We start from the raw sequence: 27385 nt of genomic DNA, 5'->3' as shown, positions 1-27385 counted from the left end.
TCATTTAAATAATTACTATACTGTATGCGACAGTAGTCAGTTTTTTCGTAAGCTTAAACGTAAAGTTTATAGTAAAAATATCAAATTCAAACTTTGAACTATATGTTACTAATGATCTATTGCAATCACAGTTTAGCTTTAAAAAGTTTATCTAATATATGGTATATAATGGATTAGCGTGAGCAGAAAACTATTTACATAGTCAATTAGCATTGGGTGTAACAGTAATATAGAAATAAATTTGTAACCGAACCGTTAATTTTTAACTAAAATAATTTGATCGACTTAGTTTTTTTTCGTACCTTTAAACAACAACTCTAGGCAAGGTTACTAGAAATTTGTCATTTCAGTGAATTCTTTACAAAAATACTTATCAAATTTTCGTTAGAAATATTTATATTAATCAGATAAATTAACAATAGCAACTCTAATTTTAGGTTTTTTATTTGTTAGTTAGTATCAATACTACTTACAAACGTCATAAATTAAATTGTGTTTTTTTTTTGCTTATAGTTACAAACTAACTTGAAAAGTACGTAGTTAGACAATAGGTGTTGGTGATTAACAGAGTTGTACTGATGCTGTAAACAAAATGTTCTTTGATGTAAAAGAATACAACTAGTGTTTGTTGTTATTATTGAAGCTAATTATTAAATTTTATCAGTTTGTATTTTTTTAGTTTATGAGCTTTATTTGTATTTTAAACTTACAATGTACAATAAATACATGGCTAAACAACTAATGCAACAATATATTTGTTTCTTTTATGGTAGGTAGATATTTATTAATTTTACAAACTTGACTTTTTTGAGTTTTTTCAAGTTCACTAATTTTAAATGAACAAATAAAATTCATCTTTTTTTTTTGTATAACCATTACTAAGTAAATTGGAACAAATAATAATTAGCTCGTTTCACCAAAAAATCAATCAAAATTAAATAAAGTACTAAGACTTCATTTTGAATTTGTAAAACTCAACACAATGTACAAGCCTTATAAAATGTATTCCTAAGATCTTACTTGTTTTAGAAAATAGATTTAGTATGATATAAGTAATTATAATTTCTAGTTTATTTTTACGTCTTAAACGAGTTCAAAAGATTACCTGTTTAGTTTTCAAATGGTAGCTTTTAGTATACTTAGTAGTCAAAACAACAATGACATAAATTCAAAAAAATTTAGATTTAATCTAAAAACTTTTGTAAGTGGTGAACAAGGTATTTATATATTTTTTATACTAATTAATGTCTTATTTTCTCTTTACATCTTAACAGAAAACCTTACTAAACCAAGAAGTTTAAGGGTAGATCTGTCTATTAAACAAGTTTTGACTTTAACTTGGGTCGCAGACAGCCATCCGAAAGAACATTTCTTCATTCTGAAGCTTTACAAAAACCAATCATTACTATGTTTAAGGTATGTTAGAAAGTTTTAATCATTATATAGTAATTTTTCTTTTCAATTTGATTTAAAATAATACAATATAAAGATATGTTAACTAAAAACTGTTTTAACATAAAGTAGTAAGAATGAAGCAAATCGACTTAAAAAAGTATCAACAACTTTCTCTAGATTTTAAATAATATTTTTTTTATTTGCATTGTCAAGTAGCACAAACCTTAAATTTTTTCAAATTTTTAAATAACTTGATAGTGGTAATCTATTTTATAAAAAATTTCGTTGAATTATATTTTAATTTAATATTAAGATAAGTCTTTAGTTTTTAATAAATAGAGTCAAATTTTTTACTGTAATATTCCAACAAACTTTTTTTTTGGATCTTTTTTTAAATATTAACAGTATATATATTTTGAAACTTAAACTCTAATTTATTAACAACAGTGATTAAAAAACTTACAAAAAATTGAAAATACATGTAACCGTAAGAGGGCATAGTTGTCTTAGAAAATAAATATTCAACAATTTTCAAAAGAATTATATTTAAAAAAAAATTAATACGTATACATTAAACCAAAGTTATAAAAAATTGGTTAATTTGTAATAACCAAATCTGTAATGAACCTATCAATCGTTTGAATGATTTTTTATTAAGTGTTTTTGCCATTTGTTTTATCGATTTTATATTGACAGTAAAGCTATAAAAAGTTTGAAGTTTTCATAAAGTTAAGATATAAAATATAAAAAGCTATTGTTTTGAACTTGTAAGTAGATATTTTTCTGACAAAAGTTTTACGTTAACTTTTTTCAATTTTGTATTCAAAAAATATGTGAATACTAAAAAAAACAAATAAACTATACCAAGTATAAATAAAAGAGAATTTATTAAGTTATTTCATATATTCATAAAACAGTAGAAATAGACTTTATTACACTTAACAAAAATTAAAATGAAATATATTAGTTTTGCTTAAATCATAAATATAGTCCTTAATATATTTATTGACTGCATATCAATTTCAAAACTTGTTTTCCTTCAAATTCTACACAAACTTTATTTTTACGAAGTTTTATTTATCTAGCTAGAAATTTATAAAAAGTATGTTTTTGTTTTGATGATTTATTATTACAGTAGATGAACAACAGATCTAATTTTACTTAATTAACTTCGAACAAACACTTTTATAGTGTTTTACTTTCGACTTAAATTGTTACTTTACGGTTTTAAAAGTTTGAAAATCCATATCATTTTTAATACAGGCTAAAAACAGTAAACCAGTTTGTTTTGTATTTTGCTAAGTTTACTGTTTTTTCACTAGGTTGTTGTTAATACATTTGTTAAGAACACAAAAGATTACCTTTTTACAAGCAATTGTGTTAAATGACAATGATTATATTCAATTATTTTTTGTAAAATTCATAAGTTATGCACGTCTTATGATTATTTTAAATTCAAAAAGCTTCTCTAAAGTTTTCATGATTTTTAAGATATACCCTTAAAAAATTTGTTTGTTAACTGTATTTTTTTAGATTTTTTTTAAATATTCATTTAATAGACATTAACCAAATTAATACAATTCACGCATCACACCCTCAGTTCAAATTCATTGTAAAAGATCTAACTAAAATTAAATTGCAAAATGAAAAGTCCCACCACTGTATTCAGTAAACTATTTTATTCCACTTTACTTAAAATAGAAGTTATTTTTTGTTTGTGCTAAGCATTACTACAAAGATACCTATTGATTTATTATACATAAAAAAGAAGCGTCTTTGTTTTACTTTTAATGCAGATATTTAATATAAAAGCAGCCTCCAAAACAATAATACTTTAATAGTTTAAAACTCACAGTTTACCAGGAAAACCCAGTAATGCATTCTTAAACTGTTTTAGGCGTTAAGGTTTACAACTTCGTATAATTTACTACAGTTTTAAATTTTAAGTTTTTTCAATAAAACTGAATTATGTTTAGTAGTTTATTATTATCTATAAAGTCTTCATTCATTTCAGACATTTCTTAACTGTTTAGTAATTATCTAAAGTTTTAAGTCGCAATAAATATAGAAAATAATGTTTCAAACTTGGTAGTATAAATTTGAAAGCCTCCCAATTAAAATATTACAGATAAATTGTTTTTTTTTAGCATTCCAAAACAAAAACAAATCAATGACTAAACACGACAAATATATTCATATAATAGTACTCTAAAAATAAATCTTAGTTTATTTACATTGTTTAAAACAACTTGCTGTTAACATACTCAAAGGTTTTTGATTTATATAAAATAACGTAAACTGTGTTTTTAACTGTTTGACTTCATGATTTCCTTTAAAATTGTTCATCTTTAACTAAAGTTATCGTTTCTTTGAAAAAAGTTGTTTTATTAGTTGCTAAAGTATGTTTGCTGTTAAGCAAAATAATTTTACTAAATTACTAATACTTTATGTAACTTTAGTAAATAACTTCTTTTTTTCTGATAACCCTTATAATAGTGATTTTTCTCAGACAAAATAAATGTTTACATTTTTTATAAACACTCTAAACTCTGTATTTTTATGTTTACAGACGAGTTCATTCACACGCGGTCCTCGGCAAAAAGTCTGCATTTTATAAAGCGAAATTCTACGAGTTGAAGCCTCTCAGTTCATACACAATCAAAATACGTGCATATTTTTCTAGGCATGAGTATAGTAAAGAAAGTGCAGTAGTAAAATTCTCAACAGGTTTATGATAAATAGTAAACAGAAGATTTTTTTTAATCTTGTTGTTGTTTTTATTATAGCTTGTTAGAGTAATATTCAAGATTAAACTAACTGCTAGCAGTAAGAAAACTGAATAACTTTTTAGAGCTTTGTTAGTATTGTATGACTACGCTTTGGTTAAATGATAAATTGCAGTATTTTTAAATCATATCTTGTTATTTTATGATATCAAGAACAAGTAAAAACTATAGTCACAAGGTTTTTAAAAATAAACTTCAAATGTATAACTTATTATTGTTTAAAGGTTTGCGAAAACTGTTTACCTGAACTAAAATAAATGTAATAGAGAATTAAAAATAAAAGAAAAATAATTTATATTTTCTGCTAACAACTAGATTTCAAAGAAACAATAACAATTATGTTTGTATATAAACGTATACTTTTATAAAGTAAATTTTTATAAACTAACTATTAATCTTCTTTATTTGCATTTAAACCTAAATTTAGTTGTCGATGAAAACAAGTTTATTTACTATGTTTTCAACCCTGTATTACATCATTAGCCACCATGATTAATAAAGCTGCGAAAAATAGCTGTAGTAATGCATAGCAGCAATGCTGCAAAACTGATTTCTTGACTTTTTTAATATCTTTTAGCATTTTTGTTTTTTTTTTAATAGCGAAAACTTTAAATATTGAATTTAAAGTTTAATATCGACTAAGTAATGAAACATGTATACGATTATTACATTAGCTTGGCAGTATTTCAAAAAAGTCTAGTTAAAGAGTTAACACGGATTAAGTAGAATCTAGTTTCTTTTAAGATGGTTTTTACAGAATTTTAAGATTTAATGTTAATAAATGTGGTATAAAATATTTTTAATACGTTCGACAGTAACTTTATTTTTGCCTAAAAACTAAACTTTGAAACTAACGTTATTTTTTATAAAGAAGAAAGATGTTTCAAAATTTTTCTATACATTGACCAAGTCAAATAAAACAAAAAAATTATATCAAATTAAATTTTAGTTTGGTAAAACAAAGCTGTTCTAAAATACAGCTAACGAGACGTGTTGTTTGTCTTACACATATACTTATGATAACGATGATTGTTTGAAATCTGTTTAAAAAAATTAGTATTTAATAAACAAGTTTATACATTTTAAAAGATTAAAATAAAAACAACTAAGTTAAAAGTATTCCTAAAATTAGTCGAATTCATTAAATATTTTAAGGTTTGCTGCTAAGTTTTTTTTCGTTTGATACATTATTAAAGCAAGATAACAACTAAATGTTTTTTACAAATAAGTAAAGGTGTATAAAAGCAATAGTATATTAGTTTAACAATGTAAACTTTTTTAAACAACAAAAGCGTACTTTCTCGTTCATTTTAAATTAAAATGAACGAGAAAGTACGCTTTTGTTGTTTAAACTTGATTATACGTTAGTTTTAAATACAATTTTTAGCTTAAAAAGATTCAAATATTCAAATTAAAATTTATTAAAGCCTTAAATTAAAAAAAAAAGTATTTAAATATCTAAAGTATGAGATCTATCAAACGTAAAGAATTATGATATAAAAAAATAGAAATAAAATATAAACATACAATTTTATTTAAGGTGTTAATGTTTTTTAATTGTATAAAATATTAAAGTAATTTAAACAGAGTTAATGGTTATGTTGTGTTTTTAATAAAACCGTAATAGGTTTTTGTTATAATTAAGCAGAGAAGTACACAAAACTAGAAAAAAAGATAACTAGATCGGCTTGACTTTTTTTGAGATTAATTAAAATTTTTCCTTTAAATAAAGCCATTGTGCATTCTATATATTGTATTGTATTGCAAAACGTAACATCGCTTAATTACTTGCTACAAAAAGTTGTTCCACAACTTACATAAGAATTAACTTAAAAATAAACTATAACTATACGAAAATTTTGTTTATCAAATATATGTGCCTATCTCTTTAGTTTTTTTTCCTGTATAATTTCATTGTATCCTAATTAAATTTGCGTACCTCTAAACTATTTTCTATATGTATGCTTTCTTAGCTTGCAGTGTATTGAAGTTATTAGTACTTTTATTTATGTTTAAAAATTTTAAAGGATGATTCTTTTAAGTAGTTTTTTTTAATACCAATGCTTAAGTATTTATTGTTTTTATTTTCGATAGACTATAGTCAATTTTTTAACTAGCTAAGTTTTTAAACTTAAAAAAAAATTATAACGAATTATAAAAGGTCTATACGCGAATTAAATTACTTAAAGTTACTTAAAGTATACCGTTGTTCAAAATTATTACATATGTTTTGATTTATAAACATTTCAAAAGTATTAACTTTTATAACAGTTTTGTAAATAGTTTACGCAATTATAAAATGAGAAAGTTTACAAACTTCCATCACTACAAGTCGCCCTTTTCTTGCTGTACACAACAATATAAAGTCTGAGAGTAGCTTGTTTGCAAGTTCAAATACTAAAAAGGTAGACTAACTTCAGACTTTAAAAGTACAACTAATTACAAGTTACAATTTCATTAGTTCGTCAGACTTTAGATATTTTGTTTCAGAGCTTTTAAAAGTGAAATTTAGATACACAATTTTTTAGAACGCTAATATTTTTCTAAACTGATGAAACGATATCATAATAAATTTCCCGTTTAGCAAGCCTTATTTGGCTTAAAGAAACCTACATTGAGATGAAAGCAACAATAATGACTAATTTTGTTTTTTTATTTACAATCATAAATCTTTTTAATTTTGAACTTGGGTTCGGATTAAACAAACACAGCTTGAAAGCAAGAAAAAATAGCGATTCTAAAAGTCGCAACTTTTATAAACGAAGTAAGAGACTTTTGTGTAAGCTACTTTTCAAATAGTCTCTAAGCTCTTTACTTTTATATTACTTTTATTTTTTTGCAAATAAAGAAGTACCAAAGCTTTTGAAAAGTATGACAAATTATATAACTTACCTTAGCTGTAAAAGAAGTTGTAATATTTTTTTTACTTGAAAAGCATGTTAAATTGATTTAATCACAAAATTATGGCTATTGTTTATTTATCTGACCATAGCGCATCGTAGTAAACGATTACTTCGACCTCCAGTCTTTAAAAGTTTTTTGTTTGAAATAATTCTTTTGTTTGATCTTTAGGCCGTTTTAAAATACATTTGAAGTAATTCTTAAAACTATGCTGTGTAAACTAATTAAAATTCAAACCAATTACTAAACTAACGGTAATGTGCTGTACAAACATTTAAATTATTAAAAGGTGTTGTTTTTTATTTAATTTTAAAATAGAAAACCAAAGAGGTTTTTACAGTAAAGAAGTATTTGCTTCGTAATAAAAATTTTAAGACTAATACACGTTTTTATTTGCTTAATAAGCCGTTTTAGTACCTTTATTCACTATTAGCAAACATTAACAATTTTCAAATGGTTTACGCTCTGAATAATATTAACTAGTTTCTTTTACTGGGCGTAAGTCATATTTTAAAACTTAAAAGAATTAAGTTCGTCAGTTATCTGAATACTTATACGAAATTATAAACAAAAATTCTTACACAACAATATTTCAAAAACGGTTTTACAAACACTAATTCATAAACACAACAAAAACATTTAATTTGTATTTCAACATGCTTTAGATAAAGCTAAAATTGCCTAATGCACTGCAACATTTTTTCCGTGTAGTTAAACTTTGTTGTTAAAACTGTAGGTAACATGTAATTTAAGTTCTTTACTTTTGAACTGTGTTCTATAATTATAAGTTACAAACTCTGTAATTGACTATATTTTTGCTTTTGCAATTGTAAGTGCAGTAGCACTGTCTAAATAATATTTTAGAATTAAGGCCTAGCATACGAAATTTTTTCTAACTAAGCAACAAATCAAACTTATTTTTAATATTTTTAATTATCAGGTGAGGAATACAAACTATCTAGAAAAAATAAGTTGAAGCAGAAATATAATCCAGGTAAATTTGTTTTTTTACGCTCATAAACAATATTTAAAAATATTTTTGCAACTAAAATGTTGCACAGCTTTAATAAAATCTTCTATATTTTTCAAACGTTATTTTATGAAAGAAATGAAAAGATTGAGTTTTTAAATGAAGTTAAACTGTCTTTAATACACTTTATTAATTTGAACTTAACAGTGAATTTTTTACTAAGAGTTTCTTATTACAACAACTTTTTCAGTGTAATTAAGTTTTTAAAACACTTTATAAAGTCCTTAGGTATAAAATTCATTTTAAAACTATTTAAAAGTATATAGTAGTAACACTAACGTTTTTATTTTTACTCAGAAGTAATTGGCAAAAGCAAAAAAATACTTAAACTAAAAACAACATACAATAATAAATTAAATTAAGTTTCTACTATTAATTTTTTTTTAATTATAATTAATTGAACAAAAACAGAACTAAATTAAATTAGAACAATCATGCTTTATGCTTGTAAAAATTTCAGTATTACAACAATTTTACTATAAAGTTAATGTTCAGACTTCTTTAAAAGTTTTAAACCTTAGTTTTTTGTCTAACTAAATCTTTGATTTTGATTATTTCAGCACGCAAACCAACGTTTTGTTCAACTTAAAAGATAACAAACTTTTTAAGATGATGAATACAATAAACTTTATTTAGCAATTTTTACTTTATATAATTTAGATATTATACGTTTAGCAACTACATAAAATGAACTTTTTTGATGTAAGTATAAACTAATATAGTTTATGTTTTAATTTGATATATTTGATAAATACTAATTTGTTAGTCGTAAAGGGCATACTTTATTTCGTCCAGTTTTTTCTATGTAAAATAACAGATATGTTACTGTTTTATTTGAAAAACTACTTAGAACTAACCTTAGTTTTAGTTACTTATAAAGTTTTAAACCGTTATTTTCAAAGTATACACTGTTTTATTGGTACATGCTTGCTCTTAGTTTGCTTTTAAAACATAGTAAGTATATTTAGGAAAAAAAAGTTTCACACTTATAAGAATTAGTTAGTTTTAAACAAAGTTTACAAAACCACCAAAACTAAAGTTTCATTACGTCTATTTTACACGAAAAAGTGGTTTAAGACATTTCTGTAATTAATTATGTTATAGCAGTAACATTTTAACAATTTTTAAGAGAAAATAATTTAAGTGATAACAGTATAATTTATTGCTTTTATCGAGTATTATTTTTAAGTACAGTTAGTATTGGAAAAAATATAGAATTTTTTGGTAAAAAAGCAGTAACGCTTAGCGTATCAGCTTTTTTTAGTTTTAACATTAAACGCATTCACGGTAATTTTAAAAATCTACTCACATATTTTTAATTTTTCGTGAGATACTTTTACCAAAATTTTCCTTAAAGAAACTTTTTCACATCCACTGGACTTAATTTTCATGGTCGACCGTCTTGCTCTAAACGACGTTACGACCGATGAAGTTAAATGCTTACTACGAAATCTGACAGCTCACTTCGACGTTGCTTACCACAAAAAGGTTTGACGTCAAACTATAAGTAATTGCAGTTTTTGAAAAATGTTAACTTAGTAAAACATAAAGTTTTGTTTTTAAAGCTAAAGTTGTTAAAAGTTTAATAAACTATCGAAAATATCCAAAGCCATACACGTAAAAAAGTGATTATTTACTAAGCTTTAGATTCATTTTTAATTTAACTAAAATTAGATAATTAGTTTAAGTTTATTTAAGTTAGAAAGTATACTTACATTAAAATTAAAAAAAAAAAGAATATATAAAAGCTTATTAAAATGTTTATCGAACATTATTCTAATTAATTAAATGATGTTAAAGAACTAATTTATCTTAAAGCATTATTAAATCTTATTATTCCCTCTACTTAGTAATTTGTTTCTGTAATACTGTTTTAATTAATTTTAGAATACTTTTTAGTATAGAATTTTTACCTATATATGTACTTAAACCTCAATTTAATTACAAAGCATGCAAAAAAATTTAATGTGTTTTATTTTGTTAAGCTACTTTTTGTTGCAAACGTTTACACTTTTAACTAAATAAATCTTATTAATTTATTTTAGCTTTTTTATTTAAATTAATCATGGGCGTAGCCAGAATTAAAAACAAAAACTTTCAATTTTAATTCTAAAGATATTTATTTATTTTTTAATATATTTAACTCACTTTATTCACAACAACATTAGTAAAACTTTTGCGTACACACAAGAATTTTGCATTTTTAAAAACATTGTTATTAAATAAATATAATAGGTTTAATTTTATTCTAAATTACTAAAATACAGACCGATTATTTTTTGAGAGTAATTTAAACTATTTTTTTGTTTGAAATATTTTTTTTTAGCTTTGTATCCCCAAGTACCATTAATTAAAATAATCAAAAATATTTTTTAATGTTTTACTTGTTTAATTATTTATTTAGTATGTAAACTTTAACAACAACTTTCTAAAAGTTACTAGTTAATTTTAAAAGGGTTTTAATATTTTAAAAGTGTTAAATGTTAAGTTAATTTTTTAATATAGTTTAAATAAATGCTTTTATTCAACAGGTAAAATGTAAATTAGTTAACTCAAAATAAGTTTTTTTAACAACTATACTTTTTGTAAAAATTGGTATTCTGTGAATTTTCTATTTTTAGGTACGCATAGCGTTGCTTAACTTACACAAAGATCCTGGACTTGACTTTGACTTTAAACGGTACCAAGACCAATACGGCTATCAAAGGGGTAATTGTAGATTAATAAATACAGATATTGTAACATGCTTAATCCTATGTAATTAACTTTTTAACTCGTGCCAATTATTGCCCATTCATAATGTTTAAAGCTTCTCTTTGTTAACTGACCAATTGACCAACGCCGAAAATTGAGCATTAAAAAATTTGTGAATAATTTATTTTGGAACTCATGCGTTTTAAAACTTTTTTTAATTTGTTTATATTCTTGAGGCAAATATTAAACCATTTGCTATGTAAGACGTTCTTTTTAATTAAAGTTTTTATTAAACATAACTGAACTATCGTTTATCTGTAATCTTTTAAAATACTATTACAAACCTTTAAAAACTTTAAGAACAATGAATCTTTATAAACATAAAATCAACTATAAAGCTTTTGATCTACAGTAAATGTTAAGAAAAAAATTACTAAAGGTTTTTTTAAACAAAATAAATAACTAAGCGTACAAATCTGCTTTGAAAATTTCTACGATAATTTATTTACAACTGTTTTGAAAATTTTTAATTTATTTATTTACCTAGTACTATCCGTGATAAATTTATATATAGCAACTAAAGTAATACATTTATATACAACTTTTTTATATAACAGATATTAGTAGCATTATCATATATACTCTTTCTTTGTTTTTATAAAACTTAATTATTGTCTGTAGTAATTTTAAATAAAATATAAAAGTTTACAAAAACTTATTGATTTTTTGTAAAAGTTATTAATTAGAAGACATAAACTTTTACAGCTCAAACTGCAATAGCATGTTATGGAATAGGTTTATACAAGGTATTATTATTAAAAAAAAAACTGTTTTTTTTACTACTTCGTATTCAAAATATATTGTGTTTCAGGAACTTTTTTTACTAATTTAAAAATCTATGAAAACAAACGGAAGTGTTTTTTAGGATACGAGGTTTTGACTGAGTCAAAAACAATATCAAAAAACAAAATTAGTAAAGTTTTCAATTATACACTAACCAACTTGGTCACTTCAAACCCTATTCATGGCTCACGAAAAAATGTTCCTAAAATAATTGTTTTGATGCTCGGATCAGAATCTGTGGACGACTTTAAAAAAGTGTCGAGACTGTTACGAGACCAACCTTTTTTAGCAACAGTTGTCTTCGGATATGGAAAAGCTTCGCTGGTTAGATTTTTTAACTTTAAGTAAAAAATAAAAACGTTTATCTTTAAATTGTTTTTTAGCAGTCGAAAAGTTTTTTGAAATTACTTAAAACTTTTTAAACTAAACGACGTTTTTACCATCTTAAAGTGTATTAGTGTTGGTATTTTAAGTAATGCGTTAGCATATAAAATTTTCTTTTTAATTTATTTTTGAAAATATGAAATAATTAAAGTGTTAAAACTGCCAATCATTACAGGTTCAGTTTTTGTTGTGAACGTAGTGCAAACAGAAGCTGTTAAGTAATTAGTAAATTAAATTATGCAGATTTTAATCTCTTTAAAAGATGTTAGTAAAGTACAAAGAAATTTGTTTCAAAGTTTTTTGTAACTGTTGGCTTGTTTGATGTATAAGTTTATGACAGTTTCTTACACCATAAAATTTTAAAAGCTTTCTCATACTGTGTTAAGATTTAACATGAACGTCTGTTTATTCAAAATAGTCAAAAGTACAAATAACTTGTCAGATAACGTTTTTAACACAAAGCTTTTTTTTATAAGGTTAATAAAAACGTTGAGCAATTTTTTTTAATTGTAATCGTTTTCGATGTTTAAAAATAGCAAAATTTAAATAGTTTATATATACTAAATGTTTTAATAATTAAGTTAATAGCTATGTAGGATTTTTATTTTAAAATGAATACAAAAATATTTTTTACTTTTTTTTAGAGGTAAAAATTACTTTTATTAAAACTATTTAAAGTAATCAAAACCTAAAGATCGATGTATGTTTGACTTACGTTAATTTTATTGAGATACAAAAACTTTTAAAGTTACTCATCTAACTTTTTAAATATCACTTTGGTTTAATTTAAACAAATTTTTTGTTATAGTTAAACAAAAAACACAGGACCAAATAAACGAATTAGTTGATAAAAATTCCGCAAACATTGTTTTTGCAAAAAAAGAACTGGATATATGTAACTCATGGCCAAGTTTACATCGGGCAATTGTAGTAAACTTAAAAGGTTAGTACTTATTTAGAGTATATTTTTTAAATTAAAAATTAATAGAATTTCTACTTTATTTTATTTCATTTTATTCTTTTCAGAACAGACTTTTTTGTAAAAATTTTAACCTTTTTAGTCTAGAACTATCTTTTGTATCAAGTAGTTTTACCCACAAAACTTTAGTTTTTAGCTAACATGTGCACATTTATTAGGAAACTTAATTTAGAATTTTATCACAGAGTTGTATTCAATTCCGTTGAAGCCGCTAGAGGGCTTTACAGTCGGTCTTTACAACCATGAGGTGGCAGAAATAAGGTGGAAACGTCCGAAAGACCTTGTCCTTTCTTATCTTGTCAGGTACAGACCGGAAAAGATTGGTAATAATAGAAAATATGTCGAGTTAGAAGTTGACGTGGGTTAGTAGTAAAAATTTTATAAATGATAGTTTAAATTGAGAAAATTCATTTTTACTTTATATCTATATGACAATGATCAGTTTGTAAATTACCTCTTGAAAATAACATTTTGTTTTTTATCTTTTTTCTAATTATGTTGTTGTATATAAAAGCATTTCAGAGTTTTTTTTTCCAGATTTTTATTGTAAAATAGATCCAGCCTTTTAAATTTAACGTATGCTTTCGAACAGCTTTACAATTGATAATATTTTTATTTTAACTGATTTCATATACAATTGTTTATTAGGAGAAAATTAAGCTTTTTTGTTTTAAATAGCTTAAAAGTTTGAACTAAACTTCGTTTTTACGGACTTTAAACCTACTATAAAACGCGCATCATAATTTTTTCGATTTTCGTACGAAAAAAGTAATGCTGCAATGTTGCCTCACCAATAGCACTCTACTCTACTAAATATTATGTTTTATAGTTCGATGTGTGCCAATAATCATTGTTAATAATTAAGTCCTTTTAATAAAAAAAGTCTTGTCAAATTTCATTAAATATTAGTAACATAGGAAATAGTTAATTTAATAAGTTTCGTAATAATAGATTATTCTAAGTATAAATGTACAACCAACTTTCTCGTAACATAAAGTTTAATTAACGTTAAAATAAAAAGCTCTTTTCTAGGTTCGTTTAATAACTTTAAAGCGTTTTTTTAGGTTCCAGAAGAATTCATGTTAAGTATTTTGAAATGAACATTTTTGAAAACAACTTTAACTTTTAGGAAGGGAACAAGGTGTTCATCTGCACAGCTTGGATTCAACTTCTTACGAGGTGGAAATATTCGCAAGGGGCATACATGCGGTATCGCCGCTTCAAAAGTTGAGCATTGATATGAGTTGCGCTTATGCGAGTACTGACGTCATAATAATGTTCGACACGTCTAAGTAAGTTCATACAAAATAATTTTAAGCTTTTGTTAAAAATTTTGTTACAATTAATAGCAGGAGATAATTGAAAAAATTTATTTAACCTTTTGGTAACTGAGTTTTTATTTTTACTAGCAAATACTTTTTTTACTATCCACTTAATTAAAATTTATTTTTAAGCAACAACCTATGCTTTATAGGTTTTTGTTGATTAAGTAGTTAATGTAATTAAATTGTAGTTGATCTTTTAAGTAGTTTTATTCAGTATGAATACCAGCTTAAATCAGTAGTTAGTAGTTAAATCGGCTTAAAAAATCGTACTAAAGTTAAGCTACTTTATTAAAAAAAAATATTTAATAGAGATCAGTCTGTTTATCAAGTTGTTTAGAAAAATTTGTATAAGTTTTTTGTCCAACTTTTTTAATCATTTCTTCTATTCAAAACTGATAGTTTAGTTAGATACTTTCAAATAAAAATAGTATAAAACCTATCCAAATTTAAATTCATACTATAAAGATAAGTTAACCATACAAACTGTTTAGAGGTGAACTTTGAGTTATTCAAAACCTATTTAGCAGTAACAGCTTACTTCATAAAATAAACTGCATTTATGGTTTTTAATATTAAATTTTTTAAACATCCAGAACTTATTGAACGATATTCAATAAACTACCATGCAATTCGTAAATAACGTCTACAAAAACCTGTACAAATCTGTAAGCTAAAGTTTCAATTTATCAAAGAACTTCAGCTGAATTTCATTACTTGCGCAAACGTAATTTTTAAATAAACTACAAAGTTTAGGAATAAAAAGTATTTCAACGTCTAGTCGTGTATATAGAAAATCCGTGTGCTTAATTATTATATCAGCGAAAATTAATTTCATCTTTGATTACTTAAAACTGCTCTTAGCGGCTTTGCGTGAAGAACTTCCCTCTCCGTATTACCTAAACAAATAAAAAGCAAAGCGCTTGTGCTCGTCTGTGGAAACGCACTCGCATGAACGTATTAACGCAGAAAGGGAATTTCAATTTTTTAATCAAATAAGCTTTATTCTATTTTTTTCTTGACCGAGCCAATTAAAGAAGATCAATAGAAGTTTTCCGACCCGGCGTTTACGTTTAATTATCAAAGACACTTAAATCGTTGCACATTTCATGTAATTTTATCGAACTATCACTCAAAATTAATGTTTTTTTTTTAATACTGGAGATAATCCGTCAAAGTTTTTTGATTTAAAAGATAATTATTGTCAAGTATTAAAGTTGTGCTGATTGAATTGGACTAATTGTGTTTTACATTAACAGCAATTTTCATTTAAGTCAGAAGTAAACATCAATAAACATGATAACGCCGACATATCTTTTTTTTTTGATCAAAAATACCAGCAAATAAAGTTAAACAAAATAAAATACATACAAATGTAATTATAAAACATTATAAATGAACATATTTAAAGTTGTAATGTAAAAATAAAAACTAATACTAGATTATGTTCCATCAGATAAATTATGCAATCAGTACTAACACCGATTTTAATCATAATTTACAAAACTAAATGGAATTTTAAGTAATTTAAGGTGTAAAAACACTTTTGTGAATTAAACAATATTTTTTTTTTTCTTAATTTTAAGATATTTATCAGTTTGTATATAAAACTAATTTCAAATCATGAATACTACTTTATTGGGATATAATAAAAAGTTACGTAGTTTTTCTTAGTTGTATTAAAAATTTAAAATTATGTTTATCAACAGAGTAACGGCTTTTAGTTTATTTTTTCTTATGTACATAAACAAAACTCGGCAGTAATTATCATCAACTCCTTATGTTGTAACAAAAAATTAGCTTAATAATACAAACAAAAAATAACTTGGTAACCAATTAAAGTTTAATTATACTTACTAAGAAATTCAAAAACAGTGATAATAAAGTTAAATCAGTTTTTAGCATTTAAAAGACATTAGGGTTTCAAAACTCATTATTAAAAAACCTAATAAAGAAAAAATCTCTTAAATGAACATAACTTAATTGTTATTTTGGTTTACATTGCAAAATAATAAATAAATATGTTAAGTGAAATTTTGTAAAATTTTTACATTATTTTAAAATAAAAGTTTTATTCAGCTTTTACTTTAATTTAGAGGTACGAAAAATTTAATCAAACATTCAATCGATGATATTTAAAACTTGTCTTAAAATAAAACTACAAGAAGATAAAATCTAAATTAAAACTATATTTTTAGTCTCACCTACAAAAACGTTCGTTAAACTTAAAGTTTAGTAAAGTTAACATTGTAAAATATAAATCCTAAATGGCAAGTTAAATGTTATTAAACATCGTTTAACTTCTACAGCTAATTGACTAATTAATTATCAATCAATTCAACAAGCTCTGAAAAATTTGCTGTACTTGCTAAAATTAAATTAAGTTTTCAGTTTAAAGTGAAGTTTTGTTTGAAAATCATTACTTGTTATAAACGTTTGAACTTTTGCAAACTTTTCAAACTAAAGCTTGAAGTTTTTACCGATACAACATCAAAGTATCAAGCCTTAATTTGTCATAATGAGTAGCATTTTAAGCTGCGTTTAGTTGGAGTAAGAAAAGTATGTATCCTTTGTGTTAAAAACAAGAAATATTCGTTTAAAATAAGAAATAATACTGAAAATAACCATTTAAAATACTTGGTATCTTAATGAGCATGTCATTTTAAACAAGCTGAAAGTTGTTAAAACTTTGATTATAGTAATATATTTGAGAATAAGTGTAGTATTGTTCGATCTTTTAAAATAAAACTATAAAAATGAGTACTTTAGCGAGAAAAATAGTTTGTTTTATAATTGCATTTATAATGCTATATAACTTCATTAAAACTACAAAAAAAATTACAATGATAAAATGCAATATCTGAAGCTAAGTATTAACTGTATACTAAACATACAAAAGATGTATTTAGTAATTAGCCATTTTCTAAAACCTAAATAGTTATTTTATCAATCTTGACGGCTAACAAAAAACGATTTAGTGTCAACTAATTGATTATAATCGTGACACTTTAACCATTAAGGTTTATCATCTTACAATTTTACTTCTCTGTAGTTGAAATTCGTCTATTGTAATCCTAAAATGGATAAATATATAAACAATGGAAAAACCAATAAAATTTTTTAATCTTACTAAGTACCAACTCTTAATGTATAAATATTTAAAGCCAACAAAAACGCCTTATTAATAAAGCAATCCAGGTTTTGTGCTGCTAAAGTAAGTAGGCGCTATTTATCTTTTTATCAGTTTTATAAGTGTTTACTTTTACTCTAACTTGTATTTTATTCGGTTTTTTTCAGTTTTACTATTTGTGCTAATAAATTCCCACAGATGGACAAATATTGATTTTGAGCATATAAGAAGAAGCTTTTTGCCAAAGTTCATCGAAAGTTTTGTGGTCGGACAAGAACACACTAGAGTGGGAATTGCGTTTTACTCGGAAGAATGCAATTACGTTGCCCCTATGTCAACTTACTTCAACAAAAAAGAATTGCTAGCAAGACTGCAACAAATAAGGTTTAGTTTTTCAACCTAAAAGTCAGTTTTGTTTTCATTTAAAATATACAGCCACTTACTTTTTAATTAGCAGTAGTCAATTGTGCAGCATTAATGATATTAGGATGGAATTAGTGATTATAAAAATGTTAACTAAACCTTATCATAATAAGAATTTAGTTTTAAAAATTCTATACTTTAAACTTATTTTATGTGCTGAGGTTATTTTTATGACCAACAAAAAGAACACAAAGAACTATTTTAATTTTAAAATTAGATGAAATTAGATGTATATTTTTAGTTTTAGTTTACAAACTTATGTCAAACCATAAATATAAATAAAAAGGTATGAAAACGGACACAGAAATACAGGATCTGCCCTTAAATGGGCATATTTGTACGGTTTTGAGTATGCAAGAAGAAAGACACCGAAAACTCTTGTAATAGTCACTAATGGAGAGTCAGACGACATTGTTACAAACCAAACATCAGTTAGTTATTTTAAACAGCTTGCAAACAAAAGCGGCTTTAAACATTTCAAAATCTTATTACTTAACGTTTTTAACTAGAAGTTTTCAAAGAAACAAAAGTTTAATACTAATTTTTTTTCCACTAAATTATGTTAAAAACTAAAAATATACTTTAAAATAGTTGTAAACAAAGACTTTTTATCTTTTTGAATCTGTTATTCTTTAACATTCAAAAAAAATTATAATGATGAATTTTATTAATTACAACCATCGAAATTTTTTAAATAAAAAGAATTTTTATCTTTTATTTTTTTGGTTTGTAAGACATCTTATCTAATTTAATTTTTGGCATCAGCATTTTCAAAAGATTGTATTTAGTTTATAAGCTTAATCTTATTATAGAAACCACCAAGAATGTTGTTTGTGTTCGTAATTTTTATTACGTAAACAAAGTTGTATGGTCTGCAATCGTTAACGTGTTTTGTGCATATATTTGTAATCTTTTTACAAGATAACTTTAGCAATCAATGGTTTTAACATATAATCTTCGGATTTTTTTTGGCAAGATTTATTTATAAATAAAAGATATACAAACAAGTACGTGTAAAACGGTATTAAAATTGTTTCAAAAAATACTAATTTTCAATACAACTTGAAATAATACCAAATTTTGCTTCCAAATATCGTAAACTATAAATAATATAAATCTGTGGACAGATGCAGAATCTAGGTAATTTAATACTAACAAATATGTAATTTAAAATCACGTTTATACAATTTAACTAGTTTAAGTAATGCATATAATAAATATCATCAAATCAAAGAACTTGCGGGAAGATGGGACAACAGTAGTGCAGATTTCAGTGGGAAATCAAACTGATCTCAATGAGGCAAAAAAGTATGTCTCTCTCCCAGGAAACGATCATTATTTGCAAGTCGATACTTATCAGGAATTATCAGCAGTGCAAATTAATCTTCTTAAAATTATCTGCACGCGGGTTTTAAAAGTTTACCAAGAAGGTATTTTTGGTTTAATTTGTAATAAGTTTATTAACTTTACTCGGTTAAGTAAAAGTTTTAATGGTGCTGTTAAAGTTTCTTTTTTTTTGTAGAAATTTAATAGATACGTTGTTTTAACACACACCTACTCAAAACTTTACTTAAAGCAAGTTTAATCTAAGCTAACTTTTTTTAAGTACTTATCGACATTTTTTTCATTAATTTTTCTAAAGATAAATATTTTTTCAAAGGTTTTTTTATTTTATCATAAAGCCTAATTACTAAACAAAAACAGTTTAAACCTTTAGAAATAATCATTTAAAAAAGATGTATTATCATTTATTAAAAACTACTGCACATTGGTTACTAGCGTTAGTAATCACTTGATTTTTTTATAAAATGTTCAACTATATTATATTTGTTTTATATAAAGTTGTTGTTGTGGTTTTTAACTTTAGCTTTATGTGCTGTTTTATTTATAGTTAGACCCCAACTTTTACCACCCGTAGAATTACAAGTAGAACAAATAAAAAATACATCGTTTGAGGTTTTATGGAGTCCTCCTATGCAGAACATTAGCTTTATAACTGGATTCGTACTAACTGATAATGTTACGAAAATTGTCTATAACGTTGGAAGAAATAAAAGGTTTGTTTATAATACTTAAATGAACTTTGTTGTCTAGCATATGAGTCTTGTTGTATGTATATAACCTTTTTAAATTAAACTAACACAATAAATAATTTCTTGAGGAATTGTTACAAAATAAAAACGTACGTTTACATATAAACGGGTAGAAGCTCATCTTGAATTTGTTTACAAGCGTAATGTTTATTTTTAGATCAGTTGCTGAAACGTCTATCACGCACACATGTGCAAAAGAATTTTGCACCTAAATATTTCAAGTGCAAGCGTAAAAAATGTTATTCTATCCGTGTAAATTTAATTTTATTATCAAACTTTAGTTATCGAGAAAAATGCGCTAACTCGTGAGAAGCAGTTGTGTTTATGCAAGTCTGTCGACCACAGACAATAACCCATAATATAACATGTCACATGCGTTTACCCGCTTAGTAAGGTCATCAAACTTTTGAAACAATCGCTAAGTCTTAAACCTTTCTCCAATTATAACTTATTTCCATGCTAGTTTAATGCTGATGCTTATAAAATCTAGTGCGTTTCTGATACAAAACTGTTACTTGAAGTACCATATGAGGCCAACTTTTAAGGCTTTCTATACACGTATGGCGATGTAAACAGTATTAGTTAGTAGTATAATAAATCGATATAAGTTTAAAACTTCAATTTATTTATTATTTCTACCTTATGAGCCTTAGACTAAATTTATAGAATAAAATAATGTACACACTGTTAGAAATACTCATTCAGAATTAGTTACTGACGAGTAGTAAAATTTGTTTAATATATTCATATAAACTTTTCCAGAAACTTTATTTTTGATGAATTAAATCCTGGACTATTTTACAACGTTTCAATTAAAACCATCGGACTCGGAAAAGATAGTCCAACAGCTTACATTTCCACCAAAACTAGTTAGTTTAAAACTTTTAAAGTAAACAATAAAAAGTTTTATTGCTTAGTCCATAACCTGTTTACAAGTTTGTTGGCTTTACAAATTTTTTGTCAGCTATTACTTTCAACTGCTGTATTAAATTATTAAAACAGAGGTTACTTATTAATATTTTTCCAGATCCTATCTAAAACTGTAAGTCGTAACTAGTATGCTAAATTTGGTACATTTTTTAAATTCTGTTTGTCTTTAATTACGATCGAAGTCGTTTTATTTATTTTTTCCTCATACAAGTTAAAAACTTCATTATGTAACCTTTTTTATTTATATTAAAAACTAAACACCTGTGTTTGGCATTAGTAATATTTCTATTAATTTAATTGGTTTAACAAATTACAGGCGTCTGTTAAAATACTTTACTAATTATAATCTAATTTGGCAACTCTAATCTTTTAGCAGAAGGTTGCTAGAGTTTATAAACTTATTGTTTGGAACTTTCATAATAATAATAGAAAAACTTTGTGAATTTGTATTGTTTTACGTTTTTTTACGCAATGATGAGATGTAGTATCATTTTCCTTAATATGATTCTTAAGTTATACTACAGTTATTTTTATTTCTTTCGGCAAGTAAAGATGATTTCAAATTGTATCAAAAAACTTTTTATATACTAAACTATTCTTGATTAGTTTCATGCAACAAGTTTTTAAGTCTAAACTTTAGAAAAAAAAATTGTATAAAAGCTGTTTTATGTTCAAAAATTATATATGATATGTTATGAAGTTCAATATAAAAGACTATAATTTTATAGTACAAACTTAAAACACAAGTATAAAATACAAAACAATACATTTGTCTATTTATTTCCACTTAAAAGTATTATTATGTTGTCTGTTTTAAAGAATATCTTGTGGTATCTATATTAAATCTTTTATTAGTAATTCAATTTTTAAATCAAATCTATATTTAGTAACTGCAAACCAAATTAAATTATATATTAAAATAAATCGTTGGACTGAAATTTTATATTGAGCTTAATTTTTGATTAAATCAGCCATTTGTTGCTCCGAAAAGTAGGTATTAAAGAAATATCTGTTGAAAGCTTTAAAACAGTACTGTTCACACTGTTCAGAAAATTCGCTCAGCAATTATGTTTTAACATTTTCAACTCGAGCTATTTTTATTTTCCAATTATATGTTTGAAAACCAATTAGCAAAAAGCTAAGCCGGTCCGCAAACAAAATTCCGTGAACTTTTATTTGCTTGCTAGTTTAATTTCCTGCCGCATGTTTGTTTATGCCCGGTTGTAACTGACAGGTGTTTTGGGCTAAGCAAACACTGTGAAACAAATAATTTTAATTAATACCACACATCGCTAAAACGCCATAGTTGTACTTTTATCGCAGTTGATATCTAAGCCTGACAGCTCTAAAACTTTATAGTTTACGTTGGTGTCAATCATTCATCGTTGCTATGCTAATAAGAAGATTACCCTGGTGTTAAAGTAATCATTTTTAGACTAATAAAACATATTTACTTACAACTAATTTGTTAAAAGTATGCAAAGCTTGTTTATATTAAAAGTGTTTGCTATTGTTATCATATGTTATTGTGTTCTGTATCGCTAAAACAGTTTATTTTTATTATTTTTTTTTATTGAAACCTGAATTTTTCTATAGAGGTATTAGCCCCTCTAGACGCTTTTGCTCGGCAGTTGTCACCGAAATTGCTGCAAATAAAGTGGAGAGCCCCGTCTGATGATGTTATTGGACACCAAATTGCAATTATGGTTGCAAAAACTCGCCAAATAATTCAAATAATTGACACAGGTAATATATTTTTATAGTTTCTTAATTCATTGCTAAAAAATACCGTTTGTGAAAATTTTATTCTTTTCTTCCGATGTCTTATTGACGACATAAAGAAATGTTTTGTATGGTGAACATGATACAGAAAATTTTCCTTTATTTGTTGTATCCAAATAGAAAAAAGTTAAGTACATAGCATTCATTCAGCAATTTATATTTTTTCAAACTAGCGATTATAGATGTATAACTTAAACGACAAAATATAAGCTAAATATAAGCTGTAAATCAATTACCAACAAAACTTTTATATCATTGTCATAATTTTTACATTTCATATTTTTATAAACTTGACAAATGTCTTAAAATTTTTACAGCTCAACTTGATAACATGGATACTAAAGGTTAAAATCATTTTTAATTAAGTATAGCTTACATTTATTCGGATAAAGATCTGAATAAAACAAAAAATATGTATCTATAGTTAGGTGAGAACCTTGCTACTGATAATATCTTTAAGCATGACCAGAGCTTATTTATGAGAGGCTGAAAAACGCTATGTAGAATTAATTATTATCTAATTTGGAGCTAAAAATGTTTAACTACGATCTAGACACATTATATACTTATAAATTAAAAGACTAAATTAAAAAAGCTTTTATCGTTGTTTTATTGCAGGCAAGGTTACGAGACTTATAAACACAAATGTTATTCTTCCTGGCACACAATACTTAATTGAAATAAGGTCCGTGTACAAATTTGGGGTAAAGAGCGAACCGGCAGTAGTATTTGTTACTACAGGTAGTTTGTTACAGTATTTTTTACATTGTAATTATAAAAATTTTTGAGACCAAGTTTCACTGTTGAAGCACAATCTAACTTACGTTAAATAAAAACTTTTGAAGTCATGACTTAAAAACATAAATTTATATACAAAATAAATAATAACTATTAGTAAGTATACTTGTATTTACTTTTTATTTTATTACCTGAAACTTTTTTTTTCCAAAATAATCCTAACTCAATTTATTAAACTGATTGACTAAATACTAACACTTTTTCTTTTTCTACTAATCACAAAACATATATAAATTTCTTTATAAGTTGTCATTATTAAAACATAAAATCAGTGAGTTGTCTCTTTAATTTATGTTGTATAACTGATATAAAAATTCTAATATTTTTACTTTCTTAAAAAAGTAAACTTTTTACTTAGTAACAACTTTGATTATTTATGAAAAAAATTAAAAGAATAAAGCTTAAGGTTCTTTTAAAGTTTCTAAAAAAGTTAAATAAAAATGAGTTGTTTAAAAGTTTAAGTGTATTTACTTTTTATTTCCGTTAATGAAAGTAGAATTATTATTAATTTGTTTAAACACTTCTAACATACAATAAACATGTTCGTAAATTTTATAAATTACTGCGACATTATATTATATAAAACCACTATTTAACTAAAACCGAACTAAAATAAACCGTTTATGAATAAAATTACTGTAACATGTCTTCTTTGAGTCTTATGAATCTTTAAACAATTATTTTGTGCGCGTAAGAATAACTTTGTATAACTTATAACAAAACTATTATTTATCAATTATAAATTAGATATTTTCAATAACTAGATCTTCCGACGCCTGAAGATTTAAAAGTTGAAGATATCGAGCAATCGCAGGTGAAATTGCACTGGAAGAAACTTGAATTTAAACAACATCACTCGTCGACAACTTCTCAAGACGAAGGTGTCGGTTACAGGTTGAAAGTTTGATGAAAGTGTATTTGTTGTGTGTACTAACAAATAATGAATAAATCAAATAACAATTACCCGACTGAAACCAACCATGCCTGACTCGCAAACTTCTAACCCGAGCATTTTGAACTTGTTTTACATTCATCTGTTAAATATCTTCTTCACTTTCAATATTCTTCACTTATCACTTGTATCCTTGGTTTAAATAATTATTTTATAAGTTTTTGTGAAATGGAGTTTTTAATAACATTTCACACAGTTGAACATGTTTTTTGGGTCATGATTATTGTAAAGTATTGCATATATAAAACTAACAGGTAAAACTGTTATTCGAAAATAAAAAATTCTTAAATATAATATACAATCTGAAGTTATGAAAAACAAATATATGATTCAAAAATTTTGTTTAAGGTGTTTTTAAAAGTTTAAAAACATAATGAACTCCTTACGGAAATTTTCATTAGTCTGGTAAATTAGTTTTGTTTGAAAACAGCTTTTCATTTATAATCATCAGCTTATTTTTTAACATAAAACTATAGTTAAACAAACTTTGTAGAGTATCAATTTTCAACAAAAATGAGCAATTAGTAGCAGAAGAAAGAGTACTACCTGAAGACGAAAACCAGTTGTACCAAGGTGAAATGGATAACGGAAATAGATTTTTTGTTTTAGTCAGAAACCTCCTACCTGGGCAGACGTATAACGCCTCCATCCAAGTGAGTTTAAAAGCTAAATAAAATTATGATATTCTTTTTCTAAACAATAGCACATCAAACTGGTTTTAGGTATGTTCAAGTAAATTGCCGAAGTAAAAAAATTACAACATTGATGTTAGAATTAAAGTGAAAGAAACAACAAAATAGTTTAAGTAAACTAAAAAAAATTAAAAATTATCTTTTTTTATTAACACTAAATTAAAAAAAAAAGTGTAACTTTAGTTTTCAAGACTATACTGGAAATTTGTGACAGTTTTTCTTGTAAGTGTTATTAAATTTGAATTTTTTTAATAAAAAAAGAATATTTTAGCAAACTTCGTACAACAAAATAAGTTTTCTCTTGCAGTTAGGTTAACTTGATAATGTTTATTTCATTAGTTTTACAACAATTAGCCAAATATTTTGTTAGAACAAAATTTATTTATAAAACTATATCTTATAAATTTTGTTTATCAAAGATAAATAAAACAAAACTAACTTTAAACCTATTAACTGTTATAGTCTAATGTTATCAAAACTCGTGTTCCATACTTGGTTGTTGTAGTTTTTCTCATTCATGTAGGACTTCAAATCGTGATAGACTACTATTTTTAAAACTAAAATACGACTGTAAGTTGTAAGTAAGGTATCTAGTACGACAAAAACAATTAGTACTTCCGAACCAAACTGTATAAAATTTAAACTTGTTTACTTGCATTAATCTTTTGAATACTAATACACTCATTAGAATTGATCAAACCTTTCCTACCAAAATGTATCTTTTAAGCTTAATTGACTCTAGTTTCAAACGTTTTTTTCAATTTAAAAACTTTAAACAAATAAGATTACCTCATTGCAGTTGTATTATAACAGTTACAAAGGTTATGATAAGTCAAACTGTGGTGGAAGCTTTAAAACTAAGTAAGATTCTAACTTTTTTTTGTAAATAAAAATAATAGTCGTCCTAAGAATTTCCTATAACGAAAAAAAAAAATTTTATAGTTTAATTGCTAATCTAGACTAAAAATAGCATTGACAAATATAATCTAAATTAGTACTTATACAATTTTAACTACTAAAAACATTTTATCAATAACTAATATGACAAATTGTGTAAGGCTAGTATAAATTTTGAAGTTCAAAAGTAGTTTAAGTTAAATTATTAATAAAAAATTATAATCTTAACTAACGTGGGCAAAAGTATACAAACGCTAAAAATTTTCTCATGTTTGTGATAAACTTTTATTGATATAATAAACTAGAACACATTTTATCTTGTTAACTTGTTTTTGTTTTACAAAAAGTACAAGTTAAAGCAGTATTCTAAAACAAAAGAAAAACTTCAAGCTTTAATCAATATTTACTAATTTAACAAAAAACATCTTCATTTAAGTACCTCAAGTAAATTTTATGCTTAAGTATTTCATCTTTTTTTTATACTAAATGTTTTGAAAAGTATTTTAGTGTAAAATATATGTGTAACAAAATAAAAAAAAATTAAATTCAGAAAGTCGTAAAGTGAATTTTTGTGATATAAATCTAAAGGTTATAAATTTCAATTTAAGTACACATTTTCTGAAATTTTAAACATTCAAAATATTTAAATCTTTTATTAGTCTACATTATGGTTTCCAAAAGTAGGCAACATTCCCTTAGGGGTAATTTTTGATATCTTGGGGTGATACTAGTAGGGTGGCAAATAATTAAATGGGTGATTAATAAGTAATAGAATGGAATTTTATATAGAGAGGATCTTTTTATTTATGCAAAGCGGACGACTATAAAAATGAGTTTAAGAAATCTTAGTTTACAATAACCAAAGTTTAGTTATTTCAAAAACTCTTAGTGATTTTTTGGTGTAGTTTAGTTTTAACCTTAACAGAATTTAGTAGTTATTTTTTTACATGTAAAACGTAACGTATTTACTAAAAGAGTAAGAGTCACTTTTAAGTACATACTACAACAACTTACACTTCCAACTATGTTATTTTATTATAAATGTGTTAACAAAAAAAAAACAATTAATAAAACTAAAAGTAACATTAAATCATTTTCTACTCTTTTTGATTATTCTACATTTAAAAAGATTTAAAGGTTATTCAAAGGTTATTTAGTCTTCACAAACTGTTTTAACAAATTAAAAAAAGCTTTATTATATTTAAATCTTACCTCAATCAGCAAACCAATTAATCTAAATTGATGCAAGTATGCAAAACAAAAACTGTAAAGTTATTTATAAAAGAGAGTTAAAAAGTTAAAGCAAAATTAAAAAGTATTAAAAATAGGATATAAAAACTAGATTTCTATAAAA

The 27385-nt window shown here is 24.6% G+C and overlaps 1 protein-coding gene across 3 annotated transcripts in view; it reads left to right on the top strand.

The window, feature by feature from the left end:
• Nucleotides 1-6714: 6714 nt before the first annotated feature.
• LOC145841940 (uncharacterized) overlaps nucleotides 6715-27385 on the top strand; it is a 32967-nt gene continuing 12296 nt past the window's right edge. For all 3 annotated transcript variants that reach the window (XM_082949251.1, XM_082949253.1, XM_082949250.1), the window contains exons 1-17: nucleotides 6715-6945; nucleotides 8023-8076; nucleotides 9470-9600; nucleotides 10734-10821; nucleotides 11732-11973; nucleotides 12859-12976; nucleotides 13198-13374; nucleotides 14142-14304; nucleotides 17663-17848; nucleotides 18174-18318; nucleotides 19122-19317; nucleotides 19779-19944; nucleotides 20743-20849; nucleotides 22507-22656; nucleotides 23311-23433; nucleotides 24255-24384; nucleotides 24936-25095. In XM_082949251.1, the coding sequence (XP_082805377.1) occupies nucleotides 6801-6945; nucleotides 8023-8076; nucleotides 9470-9600; nucleotides 10734-10821; nucleotides 11732-11973; nucleotides 12859-12976; nucleotides 13198-13374; nucleotides 14142-14304; nucleotides 17663-17848; nucleotides 18174-18318; nucleotides 19122-19317; nucleotides 19779-19944; nucleotides 20743-20849; nucleotides 22507-22656; nucleotides 23311-23433; nucleotides 24255-24384; nucleotides 24936-25095 (2481 nt within the window). In that variant the 5' untranslated portion in view covers nucleotides 6715-6800. The remainder of the gene's footprint in view (nucleotides 6946-8022; nucleotides 8077-9469; nucleotides 9601-10733; nucleotides 10822-11731; nucleotides 11974-12858; nucleotides 12977-13197; nucleotides 13375-14141; nucleotides 14305-17662; nucleotides 17849-18173; nucleotides 18319-19121; nucleotides 19318-19778; nucleotides 19945-20742; nucleotides 20850-22506; nucleotides 22657-23310; nucleotides 23434-24254; nucleotides 24385-24935; nucleotides 25096-27385) is intronic.

This window comes from Thalia democratica, chromosome 8 (assembly GCF_965202585.1).
Source record: "Thalia democratica chromosome 8, ktThaDemo2.hap1.1, whole genome shotgun sequence".
NCBI lineage: Eukaryota > Metazoa > Chordata > Thaliacea > Salpida > Salpidae > Thalia > Thalia democratica.
This window is presented reverse-complemented; position numbering and strand designations above follow the sequence as displayed.